Source organism: Nanorana parkeri, unplaced genomic scaffold (assembly GCF_000935625.1).
Source record: "Nanorana parkeri isolate BGI_ZX_2015 unplaced genomic scaffold, ASM93562v1 scaffold1143, whole genome shotgun sequence".
Taxonomy (NCBI): Eukaryota; Metazoa; Chordata; class Amphibia; order Anura; family Dicroglossidae; genus Nanorana; species Nanorana parkeri.
The window spans coordinates 47,836-65,147 of NW_017307411.1; the positions used below are offsets into that span (position 1 = coordinate 47,836).

The 17,312-nt window shown below is 41.1% G+C and overlaps 1 protein-coding gene across 1 annotated transcript in view; it reads right to left on the reverse strand.

The window, feature by feature from the left end:
- The window catches only part of LOC108796645 (protein Shroom2-like), a gene marked incomplete at its 3' end in the record, with an annotated part of 173,721 nt that overhangs the window by 46,239 nt on the left and 110,170 nt on the right, over positions 1–17,312 (reverse strand). Inside the window, exons 3-4 of the mRNA XM_018568141.1 lie at positions 7,793–7,924; positions 4,724–7,274 (exon numbers count right to left, since the gene is read on the reverse strand). Of these exons, the coding sequence (XP_018423643.1) occupies positions 4,724–7,274; positions 7,793–7,924 (2,683 nt within the window). The remainder of the gene's footprint in view (positions 1–4,723; positions 7,275–7,792; positions 7,925–17,312) is intronic.

The window sequence follows — 17,312 nt, forward strand, 5'->3', positions numbered from 1 at the left end:
CCACAGCTTTCCTGCTATGCTAATAGCAGAACATGTCAAAAGCTGGATACAGTGTTTGCACTGTATCCAGCGACTGACAGGTCACGCAAAAAGTATTAAACAGGAAGGGGTGGGGTAAATTTAGTGGAGGTGGGGGCGCCCGTGTTTTGCCTTGCCTAGGGCAGCCCCAAACCAGAATACACCACTGCGTTCAGGGACCACCAATTGAAAAAGATCCGACTGACCCGGATCGCCTTGGTATGCGATCCGGGCCAGTCACAATTAGGCAGCGGCAGCCAATAAACAGGTAGGTTACACGGCTGCTTCCTCCTCGCTAGGACCCTGTGAGGCCCCCGCAAGCGGCCGTCTAATCTGCCTGTTTAGAGGATCTCTCTGTCATTGTGTGGGTTTCCTCCGGGTGCTCTGGTTTCCTCCTCTTGACATCTGCTGTATTGGGAGTGGGGTGCTCTGGATGTCTGCTTATAATTATAATAATTTAATTCCATGCCAGTTGAAAAGGAGGGTTGCAGACTGCTGGTATCGTCCACAGGAGAACTTTATTGAGGACACCATGATTACTATTACTATGACAATAAAGAGTAGATGCATAGTCCTATACAACCGGCCCTTTGAGGGTAACCATACTGCTGATGCGGCCCCCGATGAATTTGAGTTTGCCACCCCTGATGTAGTGAATATTACTTCTAAAAACACTAAATCAGTTCAGCCACATTTTCCTCATTAATTCAAAACCAGGAAGACAGCAAAAGAAAACATCAATCTATCATTCTCAATGTTTACTTTTAGGGATCTGTTTTTGTGGCTAGGGGTGTGTCATATAGAGATCTATAGTACAACAAGGGTGTGTAGCAGTGGGTAAGGAGTTGGCCTAGCACACAGTCGTGGGATCAGTTCTAATGTCAGACACCTGCATATATCGGACACTGATGACTGATTGAGAAAAAAACAGGTCGGAGATAATTTTAATGTGATCATTATTCTGCTTGAAAATGTCTATAATGATGAACTCTAAACAAAAAACTAAGTACACATTGGAAATGCATATATGTCAGCTGTTTTGACACCAAAGGGATTTGTAATGCTGTTCATCCAGTCTTGTTATGTACAAACCTCCTGGAAGATTGCTCCACTATTTCTAGGTTTAATATACAGCTTCCTACATCACATTCCTGCTATTGCATGAGCAATGATGCCAAGGGTTTGCTTCATAGAGCAGGATGGAGGTGGAAAGGTCACACTGCAAGCAAGACCAAAGGGGTGTTAGTGCCCCGGATATGAAGCGATCGAGGTTTGAAAACTCACAAGACAGGCTGAAACAGAGTTTCTTTGACAGGTAAAACAGCTCACAAACATTTTTGTCTTGGGTTCCCCTTTAAGCTTCCTCCACCTTTTAACTTTACCACAAGTGGATGTCTATTATAAAATGGCAGGGACTGATGTGAATACCACTAGTGGAAAATCAAAGCCAAAGAAAACTACCAGCTGTATTTTATCAATAAAAGTGTATCTAAAGCCAAAGCTTTTTTGGTTTGGCTCTAGTAGGGACGGGTTAGCACCATGCCAATTGTGCTCTGTAGCCCCTTTAGGAAGGTTTACTCTTTTTGTTTTAGTGACCAATGTCAATCTAGGACTAAATGTGAGGGAATATCCAAAATTTACAGTCGCCACCAGAACAGGAATAGAGGGGGAATCTTGCTCAGGACACTTGTTCCAGTGACAGCTATCTTAGAGGAGATTTCACTTTGGAGAAATCTAGGAAAAGTTGTATGCTGAACTCTCCAGTGTTCCAGGTCTTAAAACTCTGCAGCCATGCATTTACTACGCTGCAGAGTTTTAAGCCATGGAACACTGGAGAGTTCAGCATACAACTGACACTTCTAGGTGTGTTGAATACCTGCTCCCCCAGCATGCATTGCGATTCCTCATGACACCTTTTAAGTATTATGTTGATGTAGGAAGCGGTGGAAGAAACCACAGCATGTAGAAGGGGAAACAGTTATTTAACATATCCAGACATGCCTGTTACTTTCAGCAGCCTGGGATCTGCTACGCGGCAGAGTTTTAGAACACAAGCTGCCAGGAAAAGTAGGTAAACAACATCTCCTTTTACATTCATTTGGGCACCATACTGACAAGGTAATTTTAAAATGCAGTGATTACAAAATAATGTGTGTAATCAGAATGAAATTGATGATGAATAAGTGTGTATAAAAGCAAATTCCAAACAATCAGCTTGTCAGCCCATATCAGAGAGCTAAAAGACAGATTGGGCCGTGCATCAAGATGACTCAACTCTCTGAAGACGAAGATCATGCATCTCCATACTGATCAGACCAAATCGGATATCAGGTAGATAAAAGGAGGACATAACGCTAATCCACAACTTCCTCGATTTTTTTTTTTTAAATAGAAGAATGGAGTAGAGATGGAAGGGAAACTTAATGAGAACAAGCACAAGCCCTCAATCAATTTTATGTGCATAAAACAACTTCTGGAAATGATTATTCGCAAATAAATTTTATCTTGCATCACCCTATTATTGTACTTAACTATAAACCAAGATGTAAAGCTAATGCAACAAAGCATTCGTTTAAGAACTGGTTAAAATCTAAAAAGGTACATGATGTTCCTCTCCATTCTTCAAAATAAATGCCACACTATGTGGTCAAAAAGTATGTGGACACTCCTCCAAATCTTTGAGTTCAGATGTTTCCAGTTAAGGGATCAGTTAATGCTACAGCATACAAATGCATTTTTAAACAATTCCGTGCTTCCAGCCTTGTGACAACAGTTTGGGGAAGCACCACAACTACTGACCTCGCCATAAAAATACTATATTCAAGACCAGGAACCAATATGGTAATTGTGCCCGCCTAGCTTTTGCCTACATCTGCTAGATTTCACCCTGATGGGCTTACTCACAGAGACAGCTAAGGGAAGGTTTTTTTGTTGTTCCAGTAGGACTATGCCCCTGTGTACAAAGCCAAGTCCATAAGGGCATGGTTTGATAGGTAACTAAAGGAACTTGAATGGTCTTAAACAGCTTCTATCCAACATCAGTGCCTGTCATCTCAAATGCTGTTTTGGCTGAATTGGCACAGATTCCCACAGACTTGCTCCAATATGGAAAACCTTCCCAAAAAAAATGTAGGCGGTTATATCTTGGGGATATCTACCAACAAGCTCATATAGGTGTGTTAGATCAGTGTCCACAACCTTTGGCCCATAAAATATATTTAAAAAAAAACAAATAATGAAATGAATGAAGTCTAATGATTACACAACAAGTGGATATGGACACAATCAAACAATGGTGGAAAGTGATGAACAATCCAAACAATAACTGATCTTCCTGTGAGAACAATGTTTTTAAGTCCACGCCTAGATGAGTGAGCTATCTGCCACCCAATGCTAGAGAAACTCACCACAGCAGTTGGACCCTTTGTTACAGAAGGTCAAAAGCGCATAAGGGTAACTACTGGTTATCTTCACAAGTAAACCACCAAGTGACCCCGTCAAGGTATTTACTCCACTAGACCTCTGAAGGTATGCTGTGGTATCTGGCACCAAGACGTCAGTAGCAGATCATTTTAAGTCCTGTAAGTTTTTGGGCATCCTGATCGGTGTGCAGCCACACCCATGCACCCTGACAACAGTTCACCAGTTTTCCTTCCTTGCACCACTTTTGGTAGGTCCTGACCACTGCAGACCAGGAACATCCTACAAGAGCTGCAGTTTTGGAGTTGCTCTGACCCAGTCATCTGGCAATAACAATTTGGCCCTTGTCAAAGTCCCTCTAATCCTTACACTTGTCCATTTTTTCTGCTTCCAACACATCAACTTCGGGGGCAAAATGTTCACTTATTGCCTACGATGCCCCACCCACTTACAGGTGCCATTGTAATGAGATAATCAATGTTATTCACTTCACCTGTCAGTGGTCATGTTGTGTTCATGTAATGTTATCACTGATCGGTGTATATGCTAAGTAACATTTTCTGAAATCACATTATATTAGCGCCATAAGTCGTATTTTTAAATGTTTTGGTTGAAATAAAACAATGCTACACTATACTATGAGATTGTTTGCGTTTTGCTTATCAGGAAACAGGATGTCTTGCTGCACTCCTTACCGAAACAACCCAAAACTGAAACAGAAAAAAGGAATAATGTCACCAGCACACCGTTTTTGTAAATCAATGATCCATTTTAATGGCACATTGCCATCCAATACAAGCGCTTTCGGGGCCGCAGGGGGTCCCCTTCATCAGGCTCAGAAAATACAAAACGGTGTGCTGGTGACATTATTCCTTTTTTCCTTGCTTATCAGGAGACACGGAGCTTGTGAATCCTCTGGTATTGGAGATAAGTTTGCATATGTTACTGATGGTGGTTTACTTTTGAAGATACCAGTATTTACCTTATTTATTACTTATGTGCATCTGATCTTATAATAAAAGGTCCAAATGTTCTGGAGAGTTTGTCTAGCATTGAGTGACACTTACCTGGGTGTGTACTTAAGACTGAAGTTCACAAGGAAAAATTTGTTATCGTTAGGTCTTTTCATCACTTTCCCACAATTGTTTGAGTTTGTCCATATCCACTTGTATTATTAGATTTCACTATTTGGATAACCGGCCATTCATATGTTTATAAAAGACAGATTATGACAATAAGTGTGCAAAATAGGTAAATAAAAGGGAATTAAAAGTACAAAGCTTACCTGTGCATAGAAGTCTGTTGTAGGAGATGATCTGGACCGCTCATGGATATATTGAGATCTTTCATTTTGGTCAAGACCAGCATCGAGAATATTGTCAGCAGAATGACATCGGCCAGAATTTTTCCTTTCTAAGGGCTGTTTCTGTTCTTTCCATGATGCTTGGTATTCTGCAAAAGTCCCTAACCTCGGAGGTTGTTGTGCAGTATCAAAGCTTTCATAACTAGCCCCATGTTGGGGCTCTGTAGGGTTCTTATCCCTATCGATTATATTTTCAGCTCCTAGAGAAGCAGCACGAGACCTCTTCTCAAGCCAAGATTCTCTTGGAACATTTTCATAATCCTTAACATTGTATGTTTCATGTTTTTCATCTGTGAAAGTGGGAGGAATTGATTTTGGAGCAGGCTGTGCAGACTTGCTAGTCTCTTCAAAAAATTTCCATTTGTCTGCAAAAGATCCAACAGCTTCTTGAGATGCATTCGATTCAAAATTGTTATTATCCTCACAAATTCCAACTTCATTAATCTTTTCAGGCTCTGAATAAGACTTAAGCTTTTGCTGTGCTGTAAACCTTTTTCTGGCACCGATACGAGTTACATTTTGAGAGCTGCTCACTGGTACATGCCTAGGCTGAACTTGCTCACCAGGGTAGGAAGAAACATCAGTATGAAAAGAAGGTTTTGAAACCTTATACCCCTGCTTTCTTTGCTCTGGAGAGAGTGAAGAATCAACAATCACTGGTTCTAGATCTCGACGTCTGAAGGAAGTAGCTCTAAGAACTCTTGCCTGGGCCTCCTTTAAATGGTTCTTGTATGTGCTTGAAAAGGCGCCATCAGAAGAAGGGGTCACACTTTCTGGAGAATCCTGATTCCAGCTTTCGAAACTATCCCCCTCATTACATTCAGTTAAAGTTGCTGTACTTTTACTTTTTTGAAGGCGGGCTTTCCTTTGTTGTATTTCATTTCTCAAAGTGGTTGCAAAACGATCACTACGTCGGGAATGTTTAGCTGCATCAATGTATTTTTCATTGGTGTCTGGAGAGCTAACTGATCGGTTTCTTCCTTCCTGAGTTAAAGAATGCAGCATTGGTGTAATCTGAGGTGTGATCTTGCTGTCCTCCTGGTCATTCCAGCAATAATCTTGATGTGGCCTGTATTTATTAGGGGACACTTGCTTGTTGGTAAGGTCATGCTGTGATACATTATGATTGCTATGGTGCCCTTCATAGGAGTCACTAACTTTTCTAGGCTTCATCCTTTCATTATTACTTGGATAAATATCTTTTTTCTCTATCACTTTTGAACTATACACATCACAGCTTTCCGGTGAAGGTTGATTGTTTTGCTGAGGTAGAGAGTAACCACTTTTTAGGGCCCCACTGTCTTGCTGCGTGGACCATGTATTAGAAGGGATTTCGGATTTGCTGTACTCCTCATTATACTGATGATGCGAGATGGTTACTTGAGGTGGCTGTTTTGAATTTGCACTGGAAATCCGGCTCGGTGCATTACAATCCCCTCTTACCCTTCCCCCATTGTTGCTCTCAGAGAAACTAGGACCTCTGGTGTGAGGTGCACTGTAAACATTCGGTTGGTCTGCATCCACCTCATAACTTCCAGAAGAAAAGGCCACCTGCTGTGGTGGTGCATTAACAAATGGAGAAACTCTGGTATTTTGAAAGAAAGTGCTTTCATCACTGTATTGACGCTGGTGATGGTAATTATAAGAGGGCTGAGCAAATCTAACATCACTTGTAGACTGAGAAGACTGTAACCTCCCGGAATGTGGTACACTATTTTGGTGTTTTTCTTTATAAGATGCTATTTGATCCAAATGGATTTCAGACTTATATGAAGAATTACTTATTCGCCTATCAGGTGCTCTTAAAAGTCTTTGTTGATAATCCGAAATCTCTGAATTCCAGTCAGGTCTTAAATGAGATCTATTTGCAACATTAAAGTGCTGTGTGCTTGTTAACTCGGAATGAGTAGGTGCAGGTTTCTCATGACTTTTTGTTACAGCATAACTGTCACTTCGGAGTGGTGGAGGTGGGGGAGGAGGTGACGAAGCAGTTTTTCTCTTATCTGGAACATGCCAAACTGGCCCAAAATTTGAGCGTCCGGATTGTCTTGACTCAACATTGTCTTCCGTTCGTTGTTGTTTGTTACTGTCAACGGACAAGGATGGAGACTGGTAGCCCTGCTTATCATCCACTCTTCTAAGATCCTGTGAAACCTGTCCACCTTTGCCATGTGTTGGTTTGGCATTGTCCCATTCATTAATTTGATACAAGATATTTTCACTGGAAACAGAACTGTTTTTAGATAAACTGTGTTCAGGGGTGACGAAGCTTGTAGAAAAAGAACCATATGCTGAATCCCTCTTATTCTGGTTACCCACATAGTCTATGCTGTTATTAGATTTAGAAGACGACAATTTACCAGATTGGTAGGTTTGGTCAATACTGTCCATACTTCCCACTGAGCTGAAATGCCCAGAACTCCTCTGCAAGTTGGCTTGGTCCCAAGAGCTTGATAAGTCATGAGATGAAGAACTGTAAACATGAACATACAAAGCTTATAAGTATAGAAAACCACACATGAATTCAGTTATTGCAACAGTTGGAGGATAAAAAGTCAAGTCCTCTCTAACTTGCTAAGAGCTCATTTTTAGACTAGCGGTGTTATAGTACATAGTTGGTGTTTACACTGTTAAAAAAAAATAAAAAGTAAAAAATAAATTACATACACAATTAGTATAATTCCCATGAAAAAATATACTGGAAACCTTAGCTACGTAGTAAGTGCAGGACCTAGCAATATGAAAGCAGTACTTTATTAAACATATTAGGAAAATAAATTGCTAATATATTAATATAAGCAGATAATCTATTGTAATAATTATTAAACAAATAGTATTTTCTATACTTTTTAACCTGTAACAATGCATATTTTTTTAAAAATCAATTTATAGTCTAAAAACTATAATTGCTGTGATATTAAAGAAAATGGTAAAAACAAATAAATCTATTAATATGATAACCATTAAGGCTGACACATTGACAGATGCTACCTGGAGTGGTATTGGGAATTCCATGACGGGTTAAGATTGGAATTTGACAGTTGTGCAGTCAAAGTTTCCATGGGACTTTCAATAAATTTCGTTGAATGCCAGGAATGGGGTCTATAAGCAATATCATTTTTCCTGAAAAAGAAAATTCAAAGAAATTAAATGTATTATGTAAAATGCTGCTTTTATAGGCAAAGTGGGTCAAAATTTTCACAATACTATCAAGAATTATATACTATACAGGGGGACCGTTTTCCTCATTTTAAACAAACAACAAAATCCTAAAAAAGTCACCGATCTCCAGTCCTGGGTTCCCGAGTGCCTGGTTCCAGACTTTAAAGCGCCAATGAGATCTACGTGTAGGCAAAGTTACTGATTGAAAGCCTGCACACAAATCCCTTCATAAAACGGACCCTGTACAACCCTCTCTATCTACAAGATCTGGGTATTCTCAGAAAAGAAGTGATGACAGGTAGAGATTATGCAGTTTTTAATTAGTGTTACAGGAGAGGAAGAGGTTTGGGGGTAAACTAGAAGAGTAAATAGTATTTACTGTCTATGTACAGTGATTGCAACATGTCTGTGGACTGAACAAATAGAAGCTGCAGAGATTAATTCAAAAAGAGCCCAGTGACATCATTAAAACAACACATCATGACATGTGCATAGACTAGTGATCCTACCTCCTTTTAGTGGGAATGGCACTTCCTTCATTTCCCCAGATTTAATCTATAGCATGACAAAGCCAAGGTGTAGAGCATTATGAATTCTACGTATAGGCGAGGCATGGGGCAGGACTACAGTGCACTTGTCACTGCTTTAACCTGGTGTGGACATGCAAGGGGCCATACCATTGTGGCTTATTAATTTATTTTTAAACTGTAGATGAGTAAGAAACAAACAAACCTAATAAAAGGAAGAGGCATTACTCAAAATATGTTACCACTTTTTTTTTTTTTCAACCTAATCTAAAGAGTTTTTAACCTGATTTATAGGAGCTAATTTCTAAAGGTTTTGACCCAAATTCTGTGTTGGGGGACATATATACACAAGACACCACCATACTTATATTTTAATGTATGCTCTAATACATACAGACACTTAAAAGGCATCACAACACAAGCACATGACACAATGGGAGAATGAGGCACTCTATAAGGTCTCTACCAAGCACACAGCGGATTAACCGGAACCATGTTACAAGGACAAAACACGGGGTACCAATACTGTACCTCATAGAACTTCTCAAGATGTTCATGAGAAAATTCCTTGCCAAAAGAAGATCTTTATCTGATGGCATGGTCTTTGTTATAATATTCACCATCACTTGCCTCCTTCTGGACAGCCAGGTAAGAAAAGGGACAAACCATTCTGAGATTCAGAACCAACCAAATCAAAGAAAGAAGAAAGCGCACTTTTCCATCTTGACTTTAGATAGTTTCAAGCATTTCAGTAAATCAAATCAGTTTGGATTATGTAGATACCTGGACCTATAGTCACACAATACCCCACACTGCCTGTCCCATCCTATTCTCCTAAAGTAATTTTAAAAAGTAACAGAAACCTCAACATGCTTATAGTGTATCAAAAAACAAAACTTTATTTTATTTCTCAGGGTTTTATTGTTGCCCATGTCCCCATTATAGCTGACCACACAGTTATTTTTCTTTCCGTTCAACCTACAGTAATGTTCGCTTAGCAAGACGCCATAGTGTGAAGTGCCCTGAATCTTTTGTTTTGTACTGAAGGGTCAATTAGAGACCAAATAGTTGATCCTCTCTTAGCGCTCACTTTATTCAGCCTACAGTAACACGTACTTAGCTCACAGCTATAATGTAAACAGGCCCTGAACCTTTTGATTTGTAATGAAGGGGACGATCAGAGACCAAATGGTTGATCCTCCCTTAATGTTTCTTTAAAAGTAGGCAGTAGGACTAATGACTTTCTCACACGATCCAACCCCTTTGTGTTTCCAGCAATGCAATCAGCCTGTTTCTGAGTATCGGCGCTTTTGCCAGGCACCAGAGCATGCCGATTGACCAGCAATCATGTGAGAAAAAAAGCTTGTTATGCTTTATTACTTTTGAGGCTTTTTTTTTTTTTTTTATGAAATTGACATTTTTTGCACTCGTCAGTCTACAATAAAACAGAGCAGGGTTATTATTAAAATAGCATTCACTAAAAAGTCTTATATTTCCTTATTAATACAACATTTTTTTTAGTCATGCAGAATAATCAGTTATGGGCAAGTTAACTGATGTATATGACATTGGTAAATCTGACCTGGGCATCTAGGTTTTCATGACCTCTAGATACAAAATGGTAAAAAAACATGCTACAAAGATCTGGATTCAGTGCCTCAGCTGTACTATACCTCAGCTGGAAACTAACCCCTGCAGAGAGGAACTATTCAAAAGTTGAAAAGGGAGTGTCTGGCTATAAAGTGGGCACTAGGGCCATTGAGGTATTCCCTTTTGGGAAGACATTTCCATCCGATTACAGACCATTCTTCTCTTCATTGGATGGCTCAGAACAAAAGCAACAATGCAAGGGTTACAAGATACCTTCTAGCTCTGCAAATTTTACGAACACAGGGCAGAGAACCAGCAACAAAATGCTGATAGAAAAAGTCAAGTCCTAGCAGAACACTATAAAAACTAAAGCTGCCTATTTGTTGCCGGGAACCCATAAGTGGCACCCGGGTAATCAGGAACGGACTTGAGTTTATTTTGCGGCTCAGACAAGCAGATCTTGTGTTAGTTTTATGCTATGGCCTTGCCGTACAAAGCCTTTGTGCACTGAAACCATGTTTGCTGCCTTGCGGAATAAAAGTGCAGGACAAGCCTTCTTGGACTGTTCTTAGATGTCGGTATCTGCATGCATGGTTTACTTTAAAACAGAACTACAGGCAGATATAGAAGACACAATTTAATGCAGCTATGTATTTATTAATACCTCCCTAAATTATTTTAAGTGCAAGCAACTATTTAGATTTGGCTAAAGAAATTGGATTAGCCCCTTAGAACTCCCTGACACTCTGAGACAAAATATTACCCACGAAGGGGTCATAGGCGACTCATAGGCTTGCAATACAAAAGATAGGTTTCATTGTGTTGCTATAGAAAGCAGGAAACACAGTCTTCTGGCTGCTTCATGAACACATATCTCAACAACAAAAAGTATAAATAAGAAAATAAATAAGAAATGTTAAAGCATTATCTCCATGTCACACAACCAACGGCACAGCTGCTGGTGTGCTTGTGCCCGCAATGTGTGCTCAATTGAGCCGCAGTGCAAGGTTTCTTTCTTTTTGTTAGAACTTTAGTGAAATGTCACAAGTGATATTTCATTAAGTTCTATGGGCACACTACGATGCGGCTGTACCACAGCAGGAATGCATATGGTGTGAACGTGTACTAAGGACAGGAGTTTCCTTTACATTATTCTGTCACTATGTTGGCAATAGCAGTTCAACAATTGCCGATTGAGCCACTGTTGGGCAAGGTGTAACAATTCCAGAAGACAGTAGTCTCTCATCAAGGTAGTCTGTTATTAAACAAGAATATTAAAACTGCAGAGCAGTGGGAAAAAAAATGACACACTGACAAGACAGAAAAACTATTGTGCTAGGGTGCTCTTACACGTACTGGAAATGATGGTTTAACTGGCACGTACCACCCTATTTGTCTGCTTCCCCTAAGCAAGTTTAGCGGTAATGGGAATGAGCCAAGCTGAGGTCTTCATTACAGTGTACATATTGGCTAAAGCCTGCCCTCTAGTGTTCACACGCAGGACTAGCAGGAGAATATTTTATAGCAAGTATTCCATTACATTATTTCCTCCAGCTCAATGCACAGTATATATTGAACTAGAGACTACACAGTTTGATTGAACCTGGAAATAACCGCAGCTAAATAAAACTAAATTAGGAAAATATTTTACACATGATTAAATTAAAAGAACCAAATGTGCAAAAAATATATTGTATTCCAATAACTGCCTGCAGATAGTTGTGCACAGATAACTTTTGGATTTGGATACAGTGGGGAAGAGTCAATTTTTTGTTCCCGTCTGTATCAATTTTGAGAGAATCCCCCACTATTTGTCCTGGTGACCATTGTCATACAGACAGAAAGTCAGGGGAAATCTAACATTTTAGAGCCTTGCTTCTCACCTGGTGGGTCGTGACCCTGTGTTTAGTGGGTCGCCACGTGCCTTCCACTTTTCTAGGCGAGAGGCTCCTCAGCCTCCCCCTAGCACAGCACTGTCAGTTCTCTCGCTCAGCAGCCATTCAGAATATGCTGCCCGGTGCCGAGTGTCGGCTTGAGGTGGGGTGAGCTGGAGTTATGGCCGTGAGGGAGCTTCATCCATACATGCATTGCTTACAGCTCCCTCATGTCCCCTGTAGAGGTGCCTGGACTGGAGTGATGTCACATTCTGGCTCCTGGGACATCTATAGGGGACACGCAAGGGAGCTGTACAAGCAATACACATATGGATGGAGCTCCATCACAGCACAGCAGCTCAGCACTGGACCTCAGGCTGAGGATCCACTATGGTTCTCATAAGGTAGGGAGACTGGGTGGATCTTAGAAAAAAAAATTTTTGGGGGAGTATGCATGTGTGAGATTGTGTCTGTGGTTGTGTGTGTTTGTGAATATTTTTAAAGGGCCGTTCACACGTTAATCGAACAGCCCTGTGCGATTAATGCACAGTACCACACCACACCTACTACATGTTCTGGTGTGGGAGGTGCGTTGCCATTCATTTGAATGGTACCCCAAAACACACCTCCCTCCCACAGTTCAATCGCCCGCACTGGAACGCACGGTACCACAATGCCGTGCGCTCCACAGCAGTGTGACTTGGGTCGCCACTTAACGACCAAGGACAAATGTGGGTCCTGAGGTTACACGGGTTGAGAGCCACCGCTTTAGAGCAAGGTGAGGGAGAATCTTCCAATGATGACACATGTTCCCCTGACAATTGTCTTACGGAATGCCATTCACTTTGATTAGATTTCTTCTCATTTCCTGTTTTATCTCCAGGGCAGGAAAGTAAAAGGTACATCTCCCCAGCTGGACGCAGGCAGCATAAAATAATCTGATAAGAGTAGGGAACAGCTAAAACTCCTATCTAAAATGATCAGAAGTGTTGGCTTTTTTGTATAGACTTTAATACATGCAGTGATAAGATTTGCTTTAGAATTCCTTTTTTATTTCACATGCATTGATTTATACTTTTCCCCACTTTTATGAAAGGACCAAGCTGGCCTGCACAAGTGACAGCGTTTGTAAAATAAGATTAATGCCAGTGTGATTTCAATGGCCATCTTTAATTCTCATAGTCTAAATCTTTATTAAAAAAACCCCACTATAATACTTTATGTAATGAGATTCCGTTTTATTTATTTATATTGGAATAATTCAGCAATTGTCACTGTATACAATGTGTGGAATGTGATGATAGATTTGATATTGTATTTTTGTTTCACAGATGTTTGTATATTTGATGAACAGTGTGATGTTTGGGGATATTAGCATATATGGTGAGCGCTTAAGAAGGCAGTCTACTCGCAATATCTTCGGTTTAAGGGCTCGGTAGCCCACTTTTATTCAACACAAAGTTCATATATCCATCTTGGATATCCTCGCAGGGGTTGTTCAACATAACATTCTTGCAAGGCTTCAAAACAACATAATAGCAGCCTCCTGGCTTCCACTTTAAACAGTAGCACTTCTGACCCACTGGTCCTCTTTGAAGTGCTGACCCACGCTGATACTGGTGGCCCCTCAGGCTCACGGCTCTTCTAGCCTCACCAGTTCTCTCCCAGCCTCCCTGGCTGTCCTAGTGTGCCTCCAGCACACTCACTACCTGACTTCTGGGGGGTGTTCTCATGACACCTGTACACAGTCTGTTCCTCTTTCCCAGCAGGAGCTAATTCCACTAGCCAGCATCCTTTTCTTAATGGCTGTGCACACCTGTGCAATTATCGAGTGCTGGCCACTGCTAAAGCCTGGACCCAGGACTAGGGATCTCATCTTTCCTCCAGAATCACCTTGAAACCTCCCAGTTCCAGGATCCCAAGCAGAATCCAGACAATCCCTTGCTTCCTGAAACGTCGCAGCCCATCTGGCTGAGAGTCCCAGGTGATCATCACATCCAATTCTACAGTGGGATTGCCACACAATACCACAAGAGTTTGAAGTGAGGGGGTTTGCTTAAGATTTTGAGCACAGTGTAATATTTGGATATATTTAATGCCAAGTGTTTTTTTACTTGATACGGAACACTACAGCTAATATTTGGTTCGGTATAGCCTGAGCGTGGATTGGACTATTTATTTGAAACAAAAGATGCTGTCTACTTATACAACTGTGTAAAAGTAGAACTCTACTACATTATTTCTAGGGCTGCAACTAGTGATTATTTTCACAATCGATTAGGTGGCCGATTATTTTTTCGATTAATCGGATAAAAAAAAAATGAAATACCATCCCTAATTTAAAATAAAATACACAAATACAGTGTTAAAAACAACGTTTTTACTTCAGAATAAAACTGCATGCACAACTTTTTGCAATTGCACTGTACTGAAACGCACGGCATTGCAGTACCGTGCGTTCCAGTGTCGACGATCAGACTGTCGGTGTGAAGAGTGTTTGGCACTACAACGCACCTCCCGCAGCAGAATTTGTCAGGCCAAAACCAAAAATGACTTTTTCCCCACCTTTTATATATATATTTTTTAAAATTGTATTATAAGCACCAGTGCTGGAATAGCTTCAGACAGGGAATGACAACTGTCAGTGGTAAGATTCCGCAGTTGGCAGCTGAATGTAAATACAGCAGGTAGTTGGCTGGTGCAATAGCCAGCCTGCTATTGGCCATTTCAAATTGCAATAGACAACAGCAGGCTGGCTATTGCACCCGCCCACTGTTTGCTGTGCCCTCCTCCCAGCATGGAGGAGAGAGCTAGGGGATCCAACCAACTAATCGATAATGAGAATAGTTGATAACTATTCTCATTACTGATTACTTTAAAAAAAAATAGTTTTAAATCGGGAAGGAGGAAAGTTGCAATGTATTGATTCCTGCAGACTTTTCCCACCCGTCCATGTCCGTACTGAGGTATGGACATTTAGTAATATGGACAGCTGGAATTGTCAAAGGACTGTGTATTCCATTGAGAACTACAAGTCCCTCTGCCGTGGTGGGTGATGGACTTTCACAGGATCTGTGAATGGATAACGTGGCTGACTGGGCAAAGCCACACACAGCTGTGACAAATTCTCCAAAGACATTCTTCTCCTGGGTTCTATGTCTTCAGCTGCTTGATTGGCCAGCATGATGCAACTCCCACACATGTGCACAGGAGTTGCTTCATCTCGTATGCCAGGTTTGTACACTGGGATCCACATATGTGGCTTAGTGCACAGGAAATAAAAATGTGGATGACAACTTTTTTTTTTTTTTTAAAAAGGACACTTCTGCTTAAGTCTGGCTGCAAACTGAGAATAAGAAATTTGTAGAATGTTGTTTGAAATTTAGTTTGATTTCAAGATTTGATTTTGGAGTGAACCACATTCAGCGGTAGAATTTTACTCTTTCGAGAAAACATTTCCATCCTGCTCCTTCAGATATATAAATGACAATTCAGGCTGCATTGACAAAAAATAACCGAACGATTGGCTGCCGCCTCTGTTCATTCGCAAACTTTCCTAAAGGCTCCTTCGTTCAGCTGATTGCATTTAATCTGGAACAATAGTGTATGGGCAGCTAACACAATTAAACTGTGTAATGCACTGAGATACCTACTGGATCTGTCAGAACACACTAACCCGTGAGAACCCAGGAGTCCCATGAGGCATTGCAACCATGACAGTTAGAAGCAGAGGCATGTTGGGATTTGTAGTTAAAGCAAAGCAGGAGGGTCAGAGTTGCCCACCCATGCACTAGCCCATCTGCTAAGTGTGTTCTTGTGGCTAACAAGAGGTACTTGAGCAAAATGGAGGAGGCAGGGGCTGGAGCTCTAGATTACAGCTGGGCTTTGCAGCCAGAGCTTTTTCTTTTTTTCCTTTTAATCTCCAGGTGGAAACTAAAAATAAAAAATCCTGATATTGGGTTTTATATCAAAGCCCCACAATTGCTCAAATGTAAACAATGACACTGTTCTCTAACATACTCAGACAAAGTAAATAAAGGAAAGTAGAGGAGTAAATCTGGTAATACACTCTTGTTCAACCAATTCCACCATCCACTCTCAAGTGCTTGGATAGAGAAATCTCCACTTCCGACTAGTCCATTCAGCAGCCACTGCTCCAGCAGATACTGAATCACCACACAGCACATGCATCTAACTGGAAGTAGGCCTTGCTCGGCTGAGAACTTTAGGAACAGCTTCTCGGACAAAAGTCAATTGGGAAAAAAAAAATTAAAAAAATCAACTTTTGTTGAGTGGGGGGCCCTGAGAGGTCCACACAGTGCCCAAATTTCGACCGAATCAGCTGGAATCATCCGAAATTCAAGCTGTGTGTGGTAGGGTTGCCACCTTTTCTTCGAGCGAAACCCCACCACTCTAGAGACGCGCGGACATTTTTCTGGGAGAATAAGTCACTGCTTATTCATATGTAAATATAACAGTTGAGACCATTTTCAGTAGGGGGGCCAGTAGCCCCTGTCTACTGGACATCGCGTGTCTGGGTTTCTGTTGCCATAAACCCCGAACACAGTATTCAAATCCGGGACTGTCCGGGTGAATCCTGGACAGGTGGCAACCCTAGTGTGTGGCCAGCTTAAAAGGAGAACTATTGGGAGAGTAAAATGTACTCATTAATGTACTGAGAGCCCATGTGCGACACTGCAGCTGTCATATGCCGGCTCTATAGATCGAAAACTGAGCAATCACAAACCGCTGAGCGCTCAGCTCACGGTCTCCTCCCTACAGAGAGCAATGACTATCAGTCACTGCTCCCCGCAGGTATTCCCTCTACCCTCTCTGTTCCTCCAGCACTCATTGGAGGGACAGACAGGGGAGGGGATGGGCACAGCTGGCTCTACAGAGGCAGAACCAGCTATCAGGCAGTGGGGTGGATCCTGACAATATTCTCTGGATCTTTCCCAGCTGCAGCATGGCTCTGCTATATGCTGACTTTGGATCACAGGAGTACATTAGTAAATGTATTCCTGTAACCCCAAAAAAAGTTTTAGCTGTAGTTCTCTTTTCAATGTACATCTTTCATAAGTAAAACCATATAGATTTAATCATTTCTGACTAAATATTCCAATTCTTGCTTAAGACCAATCGTGACTGGTTCTCTTTAAGCGAAGCCAATATATCTTGCTTCAAACGCCTATTCATCTGCAGAAAGTATGTCAGAAATGTTATTGTATCTGGGCAGATCATGCGCTTTTTACAGGCACTCTATCTTGTGTAAATTCTTTCTAGGACAAAGTGTTAATCCAGCCTTTTCTGGCCTTGTTTACATTAATTACACTGTCAGTTACACATTGGCAGCCAACT